This window comes from Scyliorhinus torazame, chromosome 18 (genome assembly GCF_047496885.1).
Source record: "Scyliorhinus torazame isolate Kashiwa2021f chromosome 18, sScyTor2.1, whole genome shotgun sequence".
Taxonomy (NCBI): Eukaryota; Metazoa; Chordata; class Chondrichthyes; order Carcharhiniformes; family Scyliorhinidae; genus Scyliorhinus; species Scyliorhinus torazame.
The window spans coordinates 607,332-629,109 of record NC_092724.1 but is presented as its reverse complement, the minus strand read 5'-3'; the positions used below and the strand labels follow the sequence as shown (position 1 = coordinate 629,109).

At 49.4% G+C, this 21,778-nt stretch overlaps 1 protein-coding gene across 3 annotated transcripts in view; it reads left to right on the top strand.

The window, feature by feature from the left end:
* Positions 1 to 21,778, top strand: part of LOC140394884 (nuclear receptor ROR-beta-like) — a 179,123-nt gene that overhangs the window by 134,224 nt on the left and 23,121 nt on the right. For all 3 annotated transcript variants that reach the window (XM_072482040.1, XM_072482042.1, XM_072482039.1), the window contains 3 exons: positions 72 to 179; positions 1,202 to 1,312; positions 5,259 to 5,371. In XM_072482040.1, coding sequence (XP_072338141.1) covers positions 72 to 179; positions 1,202 to 1,312; positions 5,259 to 5,371 — 332 coding nt within the window. The remainder of the gene's footprint in view (positions 1 to 71; positions 180 to 1,201; positions 1,313 to 5,258; positions 5,372 to 21,778) is intronic.

The following is a 21,778-nucleotide window of genomic DNA, read 5'->3' as shown; positions in this document are numbered from 1 at the left end:
AAGTTTCTGTTCCAAAATGAAGTGTTGATTTTGTGAGATTAGAGAGAAAAATTTCTGTCTTCCTGTTCCAGGTTGCCTTGAGGTCTTATTAGTTCGAATGTGCAGAGCGTATAACCCTCTGAACAATACGCTGTTTTTTGAAGGAAAGTATGGAGGCACACAGATCTTCAAATCACTGGGTAAGATTTGATTAGCTTTTGCATGAGGTTGTGTTACAAGTAAATGCAGCCTAGAAATGTGATGGTGCCAGATTGACACATAAGCTTCCTGTATGGAAGTCGGGAAGTGCAGACTTATTGCAAACCAGGGACGGGATTCTCCAACCCTCCGCCGGGTCGGAGAATCACCAGGGGGGCGGCGTGAGTCCCGCCCCCGCTGGATGCCGAATTCTACGGCGCCGGGGTTTTGGCAGGAACGGGAATCGCGCCGCACCGGTCAGCGGCCGCTGGTAGCGGTCCACCCCCCCCCCCCCCCCACCGGCGATTCTCCGGCCTGTGATGGGCTGAGTGGCCGCCCGATTTCGGCGGGTCCCGGCGGTGTATGTTACGACAGGTACATGCTGGCGGAACCTGGCTCCGCGGGCGGCCTCCGGGGTCCTCGGGAGGGTGCAGGGGGGTGGATCTGGCCCCGGGGGGTGCCCCCATGATGCCCACCAATCCGCGGGCGGGCCTGTGGGGGCATTCTATGCCTCCGCGTCGCCTGGTGTACCGGTCCGCCATGGCCGGCACGGAGAAGAACCCCCCTGCACACGCTGGCGCTCCTGCGCATGTGCCAACTCGCGCCGGCCAGCGAAGGCCCTTCGGCGCCGGTTGGCGTGGCGCCAAGTCCGTTCCACGCAAGCTGGCGCGGCACAAACCACTCCGGTGCCAGCCTAGTCCCTGAAGGATTCAGCACCGTCGGGGTGGCCCGACGCCGGAGTGGTTCATGCCAGTCCTTTGCGCCGAGATGCCCGCCCCACCGGTTTCCGAAGAATCCCACCCCAGGAGTCCACTATCCATCATGTTGGCCCCAAACCTGCTCTAAAAGTTTCTGAAATTGAGAAGATTCTCATATATTGCGTTTTGTCATTCATTCCGATTTAGGAATCCACAGCAATAATTTATTGTTGATGATCTTCATTTTCTGTTATCTATTTATTTTCCTGTAATTGGTTTTGCAGTTGAAATCACTTGCCGAGCTAATGTTTCCTCTTTATTCCCAGGTTGTGATGATTTGATCAATATTATCTTTGACTTGGCAAAAAGCTTGTGCTGCCTGCATTTGTCTGAGGACGAGATTGCGTTATTCACAGCGGCTATCTTACTGTCACCTGGTATGTAATTAAACTGGAAAATCCAATGACTGTTGTATATGGTCCAGTGGTGATGTCTGCAGGTTCAGTAATATTGAACAAAATCATGGGTTCTTTTCCATGATTCCTAGCTTGAACCACTCCACCTATTGAGTGGAGCCAATGTGCTCCTTGAAAGGGATGTGCTATGGGGAAGGAAGATGTGAAGATGTAACTTGGCTCATTTTGAGCACCTCCTCATTGCCACTTCACCTGTGAGCAGATGGTTCAACCAGTTGATGGGTGGACCCCAGGTTCAACATCTTGGATTTCAAACTTTGCAGAATTCACTTTCATTTTCTTAAGTGGAAAATAATAATAATAATCACTTATTGTCACGAGTAGGCTTCAATGAAGTTACTGTGAAAAGCCCCTAGTCATCACATTCCGGCGCCTGTTCGGGGAGGCCGGTACGGGAATTGAACCCGCGCTGCTGGCATTGTTCTGCTTAACAAGCCAACTATTTAGCCCACTGTGCTAAACCAGCCCCTAATGTGTACGACATCTTGGAATGTCATGTTGTTGAATCTCTTAATTGTTACGGACAGGAGAAATGCTATCATTCCAGATCTCAATTTTCATTCTAGAGGAGGCCAACGACAGATTTATTTACAAGGGTCTACAGAATGCAGAACCTCACTCCAAGTGAATTCCCAGCTGGGGCGACTTAGCTCACCAGTCCCTGATCTGCCAGATGGTTGGCTTTCACCCCCTACATGGGGAGCTAGTACTCCACACAACTCCCACGGGAGATCAGTAAAGGCTTCCACTTGGGGGTTATGACACATTCCAAGGGAATCGGCCCTCCATCCATAATATCTTCCCTTCTCCTCTTCTTCCTTGCTTAAGGGTATTTCTCCCATCCTGCCCAGCGGGTTTGGTGGTGGCAGGAATGGAGAATTCAGCAGGAGCCAAAAGTCAGCATAACCCAGGCCCAATCAAATGGTCTCATCACCAGATAAATCTTGCATGAGATTTAACATGTCAGACAAATAACATGCCAGTCACTGATGGAAATGAGGCTATGACAGATGAGGACCTTGAGATGATTGTTGTCACTAAGGAAGTAGTGATGGGCAAGCTAATGGGGCTAAAGGGGCTGGTTTAGCACACTGGGCTAAATCGCTGGCTTTTAAAGCAGACCAAAGCAGGCCAGCAGCACGGTTCAATTCCCGTACCAGCCTCCCCGAACAGGCGCCGGAATGTGGCGACTAGGGGCTTTTCACAGTAACTTCATTTGAAGCATCTTGTGACAATAAGCGATTTTCATTTCATTTTCATTTCATAAAGGTAGACAAGTCTCCTGACCCTGATGGAATGCATCCCAGGGCACTAAAAGAGATGGCTAGGGAAATTGCAAATGCAATAATTTACCAAAATTCACTAGACTCTGGGGTGGTCCCGGCGGATTGGAAATGAGCAAACGTGACACCACTGTTTAAAAAAGGAGGTAGGCAGAAAGCGGGTTATTATAGGCCAGTGAGCTTAACTTCGGTGGTAGGGAAAATGCTGGAATCTATCATCAAGGAAGAAATAGTGAGGCATCTGGATGGAAATTGTCCCATTGGGCAGACGCAGCATGGGTTCATAAAGGGGAGGTCATGCCTAACTAATTTAGTGGACATTTTTGAGGACATTTCCAGTGCGGTAGATAACGGGGAGCCATACTGCGGCTGTTTAGCACAGCGCTAAATTGCTGGCTTTGAAAGCAGACCAAGGCAGGCCAGCAGCACGGTTCAATTCCCGTACCAGCCTCCCCGATCAGGCGCCGGAATGTGGCGACTCGGGGCTTTTCACAGTAACTTTATTTGAAGCCTACTTGTGACAATCAGCGATTTTCATTTTCATTCAATGGATGTGGTCTATCTGGATTTCCAGAAAGCCTTTGACAAGGTGCCACACAAAAGGTTGCTGCATAAAATAAAAATGCATGGCATTAAGGGTAAAGTAGTAGCATGGATAGAGGATTGGTTAATTAATAGAAAGCAAAGAGTGGGGATTAATGGGTGTTTCTCTGGTTGGCAATCAGTAGCTAGTGGTGTCCCTCAGGAATCAGTGTTGGGCCTACAATTTTTCAAAATTTACATAGATGATTTGGAGTTGGGGACAAATGCAATGTGTCCAACTTTGCAGACGACACTAAGATGAGTGGTAAAGCAAAAAGTGCAGAGGATACTGGAAGTCTGCAGAGTGATTTGGTTAGGTTAAGTGAATGGGCTAGGGTCTGGCAGATGGAATACAATGTTGACAAATGTGAGGTTATCCATTTTGGTAGGAATAACAGCAAAAGGGATTATTATTTAAATGATAAAATATTATAACATGCTGCTGTGCAGAGACCTGGGTGTGCTAGTGCATGAGTCGCAAAAAGTTGGTTTACATGTGCAACAGGTGATAAAGAAGGCAAATGGAGTTTTGTCCTTCGTTGCTATAGGGATGGAGTTTAAGACTAGGGAGGTTATGCTGCAATTGTATAAGGTGTTAGTGAGGCCACACCTGGAGTATTGTGTTCAGTTTTGGTGTCCTTACCTGAGAAAGGACGTACTGGCACTGGAGGGTGTGCAGAGGAGATTCACTAGGTTAATCCCAGAGCTGAGGGGGTTGGATTACGAGGAGAGGTTGAGTAGACTGGGACTGTACTCGTTGGAATTTAGAAGGATGAGGGGGGATCTTATAGAAACATATAAAAGTATGAAGGGAATAGATAGGATAGATGCGGGCAAGTTGTTTCCACTGGCGGGTGAAAGCAGAACTACGGGGCATAGCTTCAAAATAAAGGAAAGTAGATTTAGGACTGAGTTTAGGAGGAACTTCTTCACCCAAAGGGTTGTGAATCTATGGAATTCCTTGCCCAGTGAAGCAGTTGAGGCTCCTTCATTAAATGTTTTTAAGATAAAGATAGATAGTTTTTTGAAGAATAAAGGGATTAAGGGTTATGGTGTTCGGGCCGGAAAGTGGAGCTGAGTCCACAAAAGATCAGCCATGATCTCATTGAATGGCGGAGCAGGCTCGAGGGGTCAGATGGCCTCCTCCTGCTCCTAATTCTAATGTTCTTCAACATTTGTATGGAGTTCGGAACTCCAAAAAGAAATAAATGAATGCAGAATGATGTTTAGCGACATTTTCCTATTTGAAGTGAGCTGCACCTGTTATACATGCTTTGGACGAATCGCCATTAGGTTTGCCTGACCAGAAACCAGCAATGGGCTTCATTACCAGCCCTCCTTTAGCATTGAAATTTTTCTTGTGCATTGATGCACAAGGGGCTGGTTTAGCACTCTGGGCTAAATCGCTGGCTTTTAAAGCAGACCAAAAAGCAGAGAGCCTTTTTCCTCGGATGGTGATGTCTAGCACGAGGGGACATAGCTTTAAATTGAGGGGAGATAGATATAGGACAGATGTCAGAGGTAGGTTTTTTACTCAGAGAGTAGTAAGGGCGTGGAATGCCCTGCCTGCAACAGTAGTGGACTCGCCAACACTAAGGACATTCAAATGGTCATTGGATAGACATATGGACGATAAGGGAATAGTGTAGATGGGCTTTAGAGTGGTTTCACAGGTCGGCGCAACATCGAGGGCCGAAGGGCCTGTACTGCGCTGCAATGTTCTATGTTCTAAGGCAGGCCAGCAGCACGGTTCAATTCCCGTACCAGCCTCCTCGAACAGGTGCCGGAATGTGGCGACTAGGGGCTTTTCACAGTAACTTCATTTGAAGCCTACTTGTGACAATAAGCGATTTTCATTTCATTTTCATTTTTTCATGCAAAATAGATGGTATCAGATTAGCCACCTGTTATGCATAACATCTAATATTTAATTCCATTGACTGCGATGGAACTAGTAACAGGCACTGTGTAGATCGGGCAGCCAATCTGATATCATTAGTTTGGTGCCATTGATTACTAATGTCTCTGCCTCTTTCTCTTAGACCGACCATGGTTGACTGAAGCGAGAAAGGTCAAGAAACTACAGGACAAGATTTTTGAGGCATTGCAACATGTCATTCACAAAACTCACCTGGACGATGATAAGTTATCAAAGGTACATTGATTTAAAAATATATATTTGTTGGTGGGATGAGGACATCTCTGGGCCAACATTTTATTGCCTGAACCACATTGCTGGAGTCCGGAGTCACATGTCGGCCAGACGAGGTGATGATAACGGATTTTCTTCCCTAAAGGACATTTAATGAACCAGATGGGGTTTTCCGACAATTGACATGGTCACCTTTTAGACTTTTAATTCCAAATTTTTATTGAATTCAAAGTTCATCACCTGCCGTGGAGGGATTTGAACTCGGGTCCCTGGAGCATAACTCTGGATTACTAATCCAGCGACAATACCACTACGGCACTGCCCCCCCCCCCCCATTTACTAATCCAGTGACAATACCACTACAGCACTGCCCCCCATTTACTAATCCAGCGACAATACCACTACGGCACTGTCCCCCCCCCCATTTACTTATCCAGCGACAATACCACTACAGCACTGTCCCCCATTTACTAATCCAGCGACAATACCACTACAGCACTGCCCCCCCCCCCCCATTTACTAATCCAGCGACCATACCACTACGGCACTGTCCCCCATTTACTAATCCAGTGACAATACCACTACGGCACTGCCCCCCATTTACTAATCCAGTGACAATACCACTACAGCACTGTCCCCCATTTACTAATCCAGCGACAATACCACTACGGCACTGTCCCCCATTTACTAATCCAGCGACAATACCACTACAGCACTGCCCCCCATTTACTAATCCAGTGACAATACCACTACGGCACTGTCCCCCATTTACTAATCCAGTGACAATACCACTACAGCACTGCCCCCCATTTACTAATCCAGCGACAATACCACTACGGCACTGCCCCCCATTTACTAATCCAGCGACAATACCACTACGGCACTGCTCCCCATTTACTAATCCAGTGACAATACCACTACAGCACTGTCCCCCATTTACTAATCCAGCGACAATACCACTACAGCACTGCCCCCCATTTACTAATCCAGCGACAATACCACTACGGCACTGTCCCCCCATTTACTAATCCAGCGACAATACCACTACGGCACTGTCCCCCCATTTACTAATCCAGCGACAATACCACTACGGCACTGTCCCCCATTTACTAATCCAGCGACAATACCACTACGGCACTGCCCCCCCATTTACTAATCCAGTGACAATACCACTACGGCACTGCCCCCCATTTACTAATCCAGTGACAATACCACGACAGCACTGCCCCCCATTTACTAATCCAGTGACAATACCACTACAGCACTGCCCCCCATTTACTAATCCAGCGACAATACCACTACAGCACTGTCCCCCATTTACTAATCCAGCGACAGTACCACTACGGCACTGTCCCCCCCCCATTTACTAATCCAGTGACAATACCACTACGGCACTGCCCCCCATTTACTAATCCAGCGACAATACCACTACGGCACTGTCCCCCATTTACTAATCCAGTGACAATACCACTACAGCACTGCCCCCCATTTACTAATCCAGTGACAATACCACTACAGCACTGCCCCCTATTTACTAATCCAGCGACAATACCACTACAGCACTGCCCCCCATTTACTAATCCAGCGACAATACCAGTACGGCACTGTCCCCCATTTACTAATCCAGTGACAATACCACTACAGCACTGCCCCCCATTTACTAATCCAGCGACAATACCACTACGGCACTGTCCCCCATTTACTAATCCAGTGACAATACCACTACAGCACTGCCCCCCATTTACTAATCCAGCGACAATACCACTACGGCACTGTCCCCCATTTACTAATCCAGCGACAATACCACTACAGCACTGTCCCCCATTTACTAATCCAGCGACAATACCACTACAGCACTGCCCCCCATTTACTAATCCAGTGACAATACCACTACGGCACTGCCCCCCCATTTACTAATCCAGCGACAATACCACTACAGCACTGCCCCCCATTTACTAATCCAGTGACAATACCACTACAGCACTGCCCCCCATTTACTAATCCAGCGACAATACCACTACGGCACTGTCCCCCATTTACTAATCCAGTGACAATACCACTACAGCACTGCCCCCCATTTACTAATCCAGCGACAATACCACTACGGCACTGTCCCCCATTTACTAATCCAGCGACAATACCACTACAGCACTGTCCCCCATTTACTAATCCAGCGACAATACCACTACGGCACTGCCCCCCATTTACTAATCCAGTGACAATACCACTACAGCACTGTCCCCCATTTACTAATCCAGTGACAATACCACTACAGCACTGTCCCCCATTTACTAATCCAGTGACAATACCACTACAGCACTGCCCCCCATTTACTAATCCAGTGACAATGCCACTACGGCACTGTCCCCCATTTACTAATCCAGTGACAATACCACTACAGCACTGTCCCCCATTTACTAATCCAGCGACAATACCACTACAGCACTGTCCCCCATTTACTAATCCAGTGACAATACCACTACAGCACTGTCCCCCATTTACTAATCCAGTGACAATACCACTACGGCACTGCCCCCCATTTACTAATCCAGTGACAATACCACTACGGCACTGTCCCCCATTTACTAATCCAGTGACAATACCACTACAGCACTGCCCCCCATTTACTAATCCAGTGACAATACCACTACGGCACTGTCCCCCATTTACTAATCCAGCGACAATACCACTACAGCACTGCCCCCCATTTACTAATCCAGCGACAATACCACTACGGCACTGTCCCCCATTTACTAATCCAGCGACAATACCACTACAGCACTGCCCCCCATTTACTAATCCAGTGACAATACCACTACAGCACTGTCCCCCATTTACTAATCCAGTGACAATACCACTACAGCACTGCCCCCCTATTTACTAATCCAGTGACAATACCACTACGGCACTGTCCCCCATTTACTAATCCAGCGACAATACCACTACAGCACTGCCCCCCATTTACTAATCCAGTGACAATACCACTACAGCACTGCCCCCCTATTTACTAATCCAGTGACAATACCACTACGGCACTGTCCCCCATTTACTAATCCAGCGACAATACCACTACAGCACTGCCCCCCATTTACTAATCCAGTGACAATACCACTACAGCACTGTCCCCCCCCCCATTTACTAATCCAGCGACAATACCACTACAGCACTGCCCCCCATTTACTAATCCAGCGACAATACCACTACGGCACTGCCCCCCATTTACTAATCCAGTGACAATACCACTACAGCACTGCCACCCCCCCCATTTACTAATCCAGCGACAATACCACTACGGCACTGCCCCCCCCCCCATTTACTAATCCAGCGACAATACCACTACGGCACTGCCCCCCCCCCCATTTACTAATCCAGCGACAATACCACTACGGCACTGCCCCCCATTTACTAATCCAGCGACAATACCACTACAGCACTGCCCCCCATTTACTAATCCAGTGACAATACCACTACAGCACTGCCCCCCCCCCCATTTACTAATCCAGCGACAATACCACTACAGCACTGCCCCTCCCCCATTTACTAATCCAGCGACAATACCACTACGGCACTGCCCCCCCCCCCATTTACTAATCCAGCGACAATACCACTACGGCACTGCCCCCCCCCCATTTACTAATCCAGCGACAATACCACTACGGCACTGCCCCCCATTTACTAATCCAGCGACAATACCACTACAGCACTGCCCCCCATTTACTAATCCAGTGACAATACCACTACGGCACTGTCCCCCATTTACTAATCCAGTGACAATACCACTACGGCACTGCCCCCCATTTACTAATCCAGCGACAATACCACTACGGCACTGTCCCCCATTTACTAATCCAGCGACAATACCACTACGGCACTGCCCCCCATTTACTAATCCAGTGACAATACCACTACGGCACTGCCCCCCATTTACTAATCCAGTGACAATACCACTACAGCACTGCCCCCCCCCCATTTACTAATCCAGTGACAATACCACTACGGCACTGCCCCCCATTTACTAATCCAGTGACAATACCACTACAGCACTGCCCCCCATTTACTAATCCAGTGACAATACCACTACGGCACTGTCCCCCATTTACTAATCCAGTGACAATACCACTACAGCACTGCCCCCCATTTACTAATCCAGTGACAATACCACTACGGCACTGCCCCCCATTTACTAATCCAGCGACAATACCACTACAGCACTGTCCCCCATTTACTAATCCAGCGACAATACCACTACGGCACTGCCCCCCCATTTACTAATCCAGTGACAATACCACTACGGCACTGCCCCCCCATTTACTAATCCAGTGACAATACCACTACAGCACTGTCCCCCATTTACTAATCCAGCGACAATACCACTACGGCACTGTCCCCCATTTACTAATCCAGCGACAATACCACTACGGCACTGTCCCCCATTTACTAATCCAGTGACAATACCACTACAGCACTGCCCCCCATTTACTAATCCAGTGACAATACCACTACAGCACTGCCCCCCTATTTACTAATCCAGCGACAATACCACTACAGCACTGCCCCCCATTTACTAATCCAGCGACAATACCACTACGGCACTGTCCCCCATTTACTAATCCAGCGACAATACCACTACGGCACTGCCCCCCATTTACTAATCCAGCGACAATACCACTACGGCACTGCCCCCCCATTTACTAATCCAGCGACAATACCACTACGGCACTGCCCCCCCCCCCCCATTTACTAATCCAGTGACAATACCACTACGGCACTGCTCCCCCCCCCCATTTACTAATCCAGTGACAATACCACTACGGCACTGCCCCCCCATTTACTAATCCAGCGACAATACCACTACGGCACTGTCCCCCATTTACTAATCCAGCGACAATGCCACTACGGCACTGCCCCCCATTTACTAATCCAGCGACAATACCACTACGGCACTGTCCCCCATTTACTAATCCAGCGACAATGCCACTACGGCACTGCCTCACATTTACTAATCCAGCGACAATACCACTACAGCACTGCCCCCCCATTTACTAATCCAGCGACAATACCACTACAGCACTGCCCCCCCATTTACTAATCCAGCGACAATACCACTACGGCACTGCCCCCCATTTACTAATCCAGCGACAATACCACTACAGCACTGCCCCCCCATTTACTAATCCAGCGACAATACCAGTACGGCACTGCCCCCCATTTACTAATCCAGCGACAATACCACTACGGCACTGCCGCCCCCCATTTACTAATCCAGCGACAATACCACTACAGCACTGCCCCCCATTTACTAATCCAGTGACAATACCACTACGGCACTGTCCCCCATTTACTAATCCAGCGACAATACCACTACGGCACTGCCCCCCCCCCCCATTTACTAATCCAGCGACAATACCACTACGACACTGTCCCCCATTTACTAATCCAGCGACAATACCACTACAGCACTGCCCCCCATTTACTAATCCAGTGACAATACCACTACAGCACTGCCCCCCATTTACTAATCCAGTGACAATACCACTACGGCACTGCCCCCCATTTACTAATCCAGCGACAATACCACTACGGCACTGCCCCCCATTTACTAATCCAGCGACAATACCACTACGGCACTGCCCCCCATTTACTAATCCAGCGACAATACCACTACAGCACTGTCCCCCATTTACTAATCCAGCGACAATACCACTACAGCACTGCCCCCCATTTACTAATCCAGTGATAATACCACTACAGCACTGCCCCCCATTTACTAATCCAGCGACAATACCACTACGGCACTGCCCCCCATTTACTAATCCAGTGACAATACCACTACGGCACTGCCCCCCATTTACTAATCCAGCGACAATACCACTACAGCACTGCCCCCCATTTACTAATCCAGCGACAATACCACTACGGCACTGCCCCCCATTTACTAATCCAGCGACAATACCACTACAGCACTGCCCCCCATTTACTAATCCAGCGACAATACCACTACGGCACTGCCCCCCATTTACTAATCCAGTGACAATACCACTACGGCACTGTCCCCCATTTACTAATCCAGCGACAATGCCACTACAGCACTGCCCCCCATTTACTAATCCAGTGACAATACCACTACGGCACTGTCCCCCATTTACTAATCCAGCGACAATGCCACTACAGCACTGTCCCCCATTTACTAATCCAGCGACAATACCACTACAGCACTGCCCCCCCCCCCATTTACTAATCCAGCGACAATACCACTACAGCACTGCCCCCCCCCCCATTTACTAATCCAGCGACAATACCACTACAGCACTGCCCCCCATTTACTAATCCAGCGACAATACCACTACAGCACTGCCCCCCATTTACTAATCCAGTGACAATACCACTACAGCACTGCCCCCCATTTACTAATCCAGTGACAATACCACTACAGCACTGTCCCCCATTTACTAATCCAGCGACAATACCACTACAGCACTGTCCCCCATTTACTAATCCAGCGACAATACCACTACAGCACTGCCCCCCATTTACTAATCCAGCGACAATACCACTACGGCACTGCCCCCCCCCCATTTACTAATCCAGTGACAATACCACTACAGCACTGTCCCCCATTTACTAATCCAGCGACAATACCACTACAGCACTGCCCCCCATTTACTAATCCAGTGACAATACCACTACGGCACTGTCCCCCATTTACTAATCCAGCGACAATACCACTACAGCACTGCCCCCCATTTACTAATCCAGCGACAATACCACTACAGCACTGCCCCCCATTTACTAATCCAGCGACAATACCACTACAGCACTGCCCCCCATTTACTAATCCAGCGACAATACCACTACGGCACTGTCCCCCATTTACTAATCCAGCGACAATGCCACTACAGCACTGCCCCCCATTTACTAATCCAGTGACAATACCACTACAGCACTGTCCCCCATTTACTAATCCAGTGACAATACCACTACAGCACTGTCCCCCATTTACTAATCCAGTGACAATACCACTACGGCACTGTCCCCCATTTACTAATCCAGCGACAATACCACTACGGCACTGTCCCCCATTTACTAATCCAGCGACAATACCACTACGGCACTGCCCCCCATTTACTAATCCAGCGACAATACCACTACGGCACTGTCCCCCATTTACTAATCCAGCGACAATACCACTACAGCACTGTCCCCCATTTACTAATCCAGTGACAATACCACTACAGCACTGTCCCCCATTTACTAATCCAGTGACAATACCACTACAGCACTGTCCCCCATTTACTAATCCAGTGACAATACCACTACGGCACTGTCCCCCATTTACTAATCCAGCGACAATACCACTACGGCACTGCCCCCCATTTACTAATCCAGTGACAATACCACTACGGCACTGTCCCCCATTTACTAATCCAGTGACAATACCACTACAGCACTGCCCCCCATTTACTAATCCAGTGACAATACCACTACGGCACTGTCCCCCATTTACTAATCCAGCGACAATACCACTACAGCACTGCCCCCCATTTACTAATCCAGCGACAATACCACTACGGCACTGTCCCCCATTTACTAATCCAGCGACAATACCACTACAGCACTGCCCCCCATTTACTAATCCAGTGACAATACCACTACAGCACTGTCCCCCATTTACTAATCCAGTGACAATACCACTACAGCACTGCCCCCCTATTTACTAATCCAGTGACAATACCACTACGGCACTGTCCCCCATTTACTAATCCAGCGACAATACCACTACAGCACTGCCCCCCATTTACTAATCCAGTGACAATACCACTACAGCACTGCCCCCCTATTTACTAATCCAGTGACAATACCACTACGGCACTGTCCCCCATTTACTAATCCAGCGACAATACCACTACAGCACTGCCCCCCATTTACTAATCCAGTGACAATACCACTACAGCACTGTCCCCCCCCCCATTTACTAATCCAGCGACAATACCACTACAGCACTGCCCCCCATTTACTAATCCAGCGACAATACCACTACGGCACTGCCCCCCATTTACTAATCCAGTGACAATACCACTACAGCACTGCCACCCCCCCCATTTACTAATCCAGCGACAATACCACTACGGCACTGCCCCCCCCCCCATTTACTAATCCAGCGACAATACCACTACGGCACTGCCCCCCCCCCCATTTACTAATCCAGCGACAATACCACTACGGCACTGCCCCCCATTTACTAATCCAGCGACAATACCACTACAGCACTGCCCCCCATTTACTAATCCAGTGACAATACCACTACAGCACTGCCCCCCCCCCCATTTACTAATCCAGCGACAATACCACTACAGCACTGCCCCTCCCCCATTTACTAATCCAGCGACAATACCACTACGGCACTGCCCCCCCCCCCATTTACTAATCCAGCGACAATACCACTACGGCACTGCCCCCCCCCCATTTACTAATCCAGCGACAATACCACTACGGCACTGCCCCCCATTTACTAATCCAGCGACAATACCACTACAGCACTGCCCCCCATTTACTAATCCAGTGACAATACCACTACGGCACTGTCCCCCATTTACTAATCCAGTGACAATACCACTACGGCACTGCCCCCCATTTACTAATCCAGCGACAATACCACTACGGCACTGTCCCCCATTTACTAATCCAGCGACAATACCACTACGGCACTGCCCCCCATTTACTAATCCAGTGACAATACCACTACGGCACTGCCCCCCATTTACTAATCCAGTGACAATACCACTACAGCACTGCCCCCCCCCCATTTACTAATCCAGTGACAATACCACTACGGCACTGCCCCCCATTTACTAATCCAGTGACAATACCACTACAGCACTGCCCCCCATTTACTAATCCAGTGACAATACCACTACGGCACTGTCCCCCATTTACTAATCCAGTGACAATACCACTACAGCACTGCCCCCCATTTACTAATCCAGTGACAATACCACTACGGCACTGCCCCCCATTTACTAATCCAGCGACAATACCACTACAGCACTGTCCCCCATTTACTAATCCAGCGACAATACCACTACGGCACTGCCCCCCCATTTACTAATCCAGTGACAATACCACTACGGCACTGCCCCCCCATTTACTAATCCAGTGACAATACCACTACAGCACTGTCCCCCATTTACTAATCCAGCGACAATACCACTACGGCACTGTCCCCCATTTACTAATCCAGCGACAATACCACTACGGCACTGTCCCCCATTTACTAATCCAGTGACAATACCACTACAGCACTGCCCCCCATTTACTAATCCAGTGACAATACCACTACAGCACTGCCCCCCTATTTACTAATCCAGCGACAATACCACTACAGCACTGCCCCCCATTTACTAATCCAGCGACAATACCACTACGGCACTGTCCCCCATTTACTAATCCAGCGACAATACCACTACGGCACTGCCCCCCATTTACTAATCCAGCGACAATACCACTACGGCACTGCCCCCCCATTTACTAATCCAGCGACAATACCACTACGGCACTGCCCCCCCCCCCCCATTTACTAATCCAGTGACAATACCACTACGGCACTGCTCCCCCCCCCCATTTACTAATCCAGTGACAATACCACTACGGCACTGCCCCCCCATTTACTAATCCAGCGACAATACCACTACGGCACTGTCCCCCATTTACTAATCCAGCGACAATGCCACTACGGCACTGCCCCCCATTTACTAATCCAGCGACAATACCACTACGGCACTGTCCCCCATTTACTAATCCAGCGACAATGCCACTACGGCACTGCCTCACATTTACTAATCCAGCGACAATACCACTACAGCACTGCCCCCCCATTTACTAATCCAGCGACAATACCACTACAGCACTGCCCCCCCATTTACTAATCCAGCGACAATACCACTACGGCACTGCCCCCCATTTACTAATCCAGCGACAATACCACTACAGCACTGCCCCCCCATTTACTAATCCAGCGACAATACCAGTACGGCACTGCCCCCCATTTACTAATCCAGCGACAATACCACTACGGCACTGCCGCCCCCCATTTACTAATCCAGCGACAATACCACTACAGCACTGCCCCCCATTTACTAATCCAGTGACAATACCACTACGGCACTGTCCCCCATTTACTAATCCAGCGACAATACCACTACGGCACTGCCCCCCCCCCCATTTACTAATCCAGCGACAATACCACTACGACACTGTCCCCCATTTACTAATCCAGCGACAATACCACTACAGCACTGCCCCCCATTTACTAATCCAGTGACAATACCACTACAGCACTGCCCCCCATTTACTAATCCAGTGACAATACCACTACGGCACTGCCCCCCATTTACTAATCCAGCGACAATACCACTACGGCACTGCCCCCCATTTACTAATCCAGCGACAATACCACTACGGCACTGCCCCCCATTTACTAATCCAGCGACAATACCACTACAGCACTGTCCCCCATTTACTAATCCAGCGACAATACCACTACAGCACTGCCCCCCATTTACTAATCCAGTGATAATACCACTACAGCACTGCCCCCCATTTACTAATCCAGCGACAATACCACTACGGCACTGCCCCCCATTTACTAATCCAGTGACAATACCACTACGGCACTGCCCCCCATTTACTAATCCAGCGACAATACCACTACAGCACTGCCCCCCATTTACTAATCCAGCGACAATACCACTACGGCACTGCCCCCCATTTACTAATCCAGCGACAATACCACTACAGCACTGCCCCCCATTTACTAATCCAGCGACAATACCACTACGGCACTGCCCCCCATTTACTAATCCAGTGACAATACCACTACGGCACTGTCCCCCATTTACTAATCCAGCGACAATGCCACTACAGCACTGCCCCCCATTTACTAATCCAGTGACAATACCACTACGGCACTGTCCCCCATTTACTAATCCAGCGACAATGCCACTACAGCACTGTCCCCCATTTACTAATCCAGCGACAATACCACTACAGCACTGCCCCCCCCCCCATTTACTAATCCAGCGACAATACCACTACAGCACTGCCCCCCCCCCCATTTACTAATCCAGCGACAATACCACTACAGCACTGCCCCCCATTTACTAATCCAGCGACAATACCACTACAGCACTGCCCCCCATTTACTAATCCAGTGACAATACCACTACAGCACTGCCCCCCATTTACTAATCCAGTGACAATACCACTACAGCACTGTCCCCCATTTACTAATCCAGCGACAATACCACTACAGCACTGTCCCCCATTTACTAATCCAGCGACAATACCACTACAGCACTGCCCCCCATTTACTAATCCAGCGACAATACCACTACGGCACTGCCCCCCCCCCATTTACTAATCCAGTGACAATACCACTACAGCACTGTCCCCCATTTACTAATCCAGCGACAATACCACTACAGCACTGCCCCCCATTTACTAATCCAGTGACAATACCACTACGGCACTGTCCCCCATTTACTAATCCAGCGACAATACCACTACAGCACTGCCCCCCATTTACTAATCCAGCGACAATACCACTACAGCACTGCCCCCCATTTACTAATCCAGCGACAATACCACTACAGCACTGCCCCCCATTTACTAATCCAGCGACAATACCACTACGGCACTGTCCCCCATTTACTAATCCAGCGACAATGCCACTACAGCACTGCCCCCCATTTACTAATCCAGTGACAATACCACTACAGCACTGTCCCCCATTTACTAATCCAGTGACAATACCACTACAGCACTGTCCCCCATTTACTAATCCAGTGACAATACCACTACGGCACTGTCCCCCATTTACTAATCCAGCGACAATACCACTACGGCACTGTCCCCCATTTACTAATCCAGTGACAATACCACTACAGCACTGTCCCCCATTTACTAATCCAGCGACAATACCACTACGGCACTGTCCCCCATTTACTAATCCAGTGACAATACCACTACGGCACTGTCCCCCATTTACTAATCCAGTGACAATACCACTACAGCACTGTCCCCCATTTACTAATCCAGCGATAATACCACTACGGCACTGTCCCCCATTTACTAATCCAGTGACAATACCACTACGACACTGTCCCCCATTTACTAATCCAGCGACAATACCACTACGGCACTGTCCCCCATTTACTAATCCAGTGACAATACCACTACGGCACTGTCCCCCATTTACTAATCCAGTGACAATACCACTACAGCACTGTCCCCCATTTACTAATCCAGCGACAATACCACTACAGCACTGTCCCCCATTTACTAATCCAGTGACAATACCACTACGGCACTGCCCCCCATTTACTAATCCAGCGACAATACCACTACAGCACTGTCCCCCATTTACTAATCCAGCGACAATACCACTACGGCACTGTCCCCCCCCCCATTTACTAATCCAGCGACAATACCACTACAGCACTGTCCCCCATTTACTAATCCAGCGACAATACCACTACAGCACTGCCCCCCCCCCCCCCCCCCCATTTACTAATCCAGCGACCATACCACTACGGCACTGTCCCCCATTTACTAATCCAGTGACAATACCACTACGGCACTGTCCCCCATTTACTAATCCAGCGACAATACCACTACGGCACTGTCCCCCATTTACTAATCCAGCGACAATACCACTACAGCACTGCCCCCCATTTACTAATCCAGCGACAATACCACTACGGCACTGCCCCCCATTTACTAATCCAGTGACAATACCACTACGGCACTGTCCCCCATTTACTAATCCAGTGACAATACCACTACAGCACTGTCCCCCATTTACTAATCCAGCGACAATACCACAACAGCACTGCCCCCCATTTACTAATCCAGCGACAATACCACTACGGCACTGTCCCCCCATTTACTAATCCAGCGACAATACCACTACGGCACTGTCCCCCATTTACTAATCCAGCGACAATACCACTACGGCACTGCCCCCCCATTTACTAATCCAGTGACAATACCACTACGGCACTGCCCCCCATTTACTAATCCAGTGACAATACCACTACAGCACTGCCCCCCATTTACTAATCCAGTGACAATACCACTACAGCACTGCCCCCCATTTACTAATCCAGCGACAATACCACTACAGCACTGCCCCCCCCCCCCCATTTACTAATCCAGCGACTATACCACTACGGCACTGTCCCCCATTTACTAATCCAGTGACAATACCACTACGGCACTGTCCCCCATTTACTAATCCAGCGACAATACCACTACGGCACTGTCCCCCATTTACTAATCCAGCGACAATACCACTACAGCACTGCCCCCCATTTACTAATCCAGCGACAATACCACTACGGCACTGCCCCCCATTTACTAATCCAGTGACAATACCACTACGGCACTGTCCCCCATTTACTAATCCAGTGACAATACCACTACAGCACTGTCCCCCATTTACTAATCCAGCGACAATACCACAACAGCACTGCCCCCCATTTACTAATCCAGCGACAATACCACTACGGCACTGTCCCCCCATTTACTAATCCAGCGACAATACCACTACGGCACTGTCCCCCATTTACTAATCCAGCGACAATACCACTACGGCACTGCCCCCCCATTTACTAATCCAGTGACAATACCACTACGGCACTGCCCCCCATTTACTAATCCAGTGACAATACCACTACAGCACTGCCCCCCATTTACTAATCCAGTGACAATACCACTACAGCACTGCCCCCCATTTACTAATCCAGCGACAATACCACTACAGCACTGTCCCCCATTTACTAATCCAGCGACAATACCACTACGGCACTGTCCACCCCCCATTTACTAATCCAGTGACAATACCACTACGGCACTGCCCCCCATTTACTAATCCAGCGACAATACCACTACGGCACTGTCCCCCATTTACTAATCCAGTGACAATACCACTACAGCACTGCCCCCCATTTACTAATCCAGTGACAATACCACTACAGCACTGCCCCCTATTTACTAATCCAGCGACAATACCACTACAGCACTGCCCCCCATTTACTAATCCAGCGACAATACCAGTACGGCACTGTCCCCCATTTACTAATCCAGTGACAATACCACTACAGCACTGCCCCCCATTTACTAATCCAGCGACAATACCACTACGGCACTGTCCCCCATTTACTAATCCAGTGACAATACCACTACAGCACTGCCCCCCATTTACTAATCCAGTGACAATACCACTACGGCACTGCCCCCCCATTTACTAATCCAGTGACAATACCACTACAGCACTGCCCCCCATTTACTAATCCAGTGACAATACCACTACGGCACTGCCCCCCATTTACTAATCCAGCGACAATACCACTACGGCACTGTCCCCCATTTACTAATCCAGTGACAATACCACTACAGCACTGCCCCCCATTTACTAATCCAGCGACAATACCACTACGGCACTGTCCCCCATTTACTAATCCAGTGACAATACCACTACAGCACTGCCCCCCATTTACTAATCCAGTGACAATACCACTACGGCACTGTCCCCCATTTACTAATCCAGTGACAATGCCACTACGGCACTGTCCCCCATTTACTAATCCAGTGACAATACCACTACAGCACTGTCCCCCATTTACTAATCCAGCGACAATACCACTACAGCACTGTCCCCCATTTACTAATCCAGTGACAATACCACTACAGCACTGTCCCCCATTTACTAATCCAGTGACAATACCACTACGGCACTGCCCCCCATTTACTAATCCAGTGACAATACCACTACGGCACTGCTCCCCATTTACTAATCCAGCGACAATACCACTACGGCACTGCCCCCCATTTACTAATCCAGTGACAATACCACTACGGCACTGTCCCCCATTTACTAATCCAGTGACAATACCACTACAGCACTGCCCCCCATTTACTAATCCAGTGACAATACCACTACGGCACTGTCCCCCATTTACTAATCCAGCGACAATACCACTACAGCACTGCCCCCCATTTACTAATCCAGCGACAATACCACTACGGCACTGTCCCCCATTTACTAATCCAGCGACAATACCACTACGGCACTGTCCCCCATTTACTAATCCAGCGACAATACCACTACAGCACTGCCCCCCATTTACTAATCCAGCGACAATACCACTACGGCACTGTCCCCCATTTACTAATCCAGCGACAATACCACTACAGCACTGCCCCCTATTTACTAATCCAGTGACAATACCACTACGGCACTGTCCCCCATTTACTAATCCAGCGACAATACCACTACGGCACTGCCCCCCATTTACTAATCCAGCGACAATGCCACTACCGCACTGCCCCCCATTTACTAATCCAGTGACAATACCACTACAGCACTGCCCCCCATTTACTAATCCAGTGACAATACCACTACAGCACTGTCCCCCCCCCCATTTACTAATCCAGCGACAATACCACTACAGCACTGCCCCCCATTTACTAATCCAGTGACAATACCACTACAGCACTGCCCCCCATTTACTAATCCAGCGACAATACCACTACAGCACTGCCCCCCATTTACTAATCCAGCGACAATACCACTACAGCACTGCCCCCCATTTACTAATCCAGTGACAATACCACTACAGCACTGCCCCCCATTTACTAATCCAGCGACAATACCACTACAGCACTGCCCCCCATTTACTAATCCAGTGACAATACCACTACAGCACTGCCCCCCATTTACTAATCCAGCGACAATACCACTACAGCACTGCCCCCCATTTACTAATCCAGCGACAATGCCACTACCGCACTGCCCGCCCCCCCCCCCATTTACTAATCCAGTGACAATACCACTACGGCACTGCTCCCCCCCCCCATTTACTAATCCAGTGACAATACCACTACGGCACTGCCCCCCCATTTACTAATCCAGCGACAATACCACTACGGCACTGTCCCCCATTTACTAATCCAGCGACAATACCACTACGGCACTGCCCCCCCCCCCCATTTACTAATCCAGTGACAATACCACTACGGCACTGCCCCCCCCCCCCATTTACTAATCCAGCGACAATACCACTACGGCACTGCCCCCCCCCCCATTTACTAATCCAGCGACAATACCACTACGGCACTGCCCCCCCCCCCATTTACTAATCCAGCGACAATACCACTACGGCACTGCCCCCCATTTACTAATCCAGTGACAATACCACTACAGCACTGCCCCCCCCCCATTTACTAATCCAGCGACAATACCACTACGGCACTGCCCCCCCCCCCATTTACTAATCCAGCGACAATACCACTACAGCACTGCCCCCCCCCCATTTACTAATCCAGCGACAATACCACTACGGCACTGCCCCC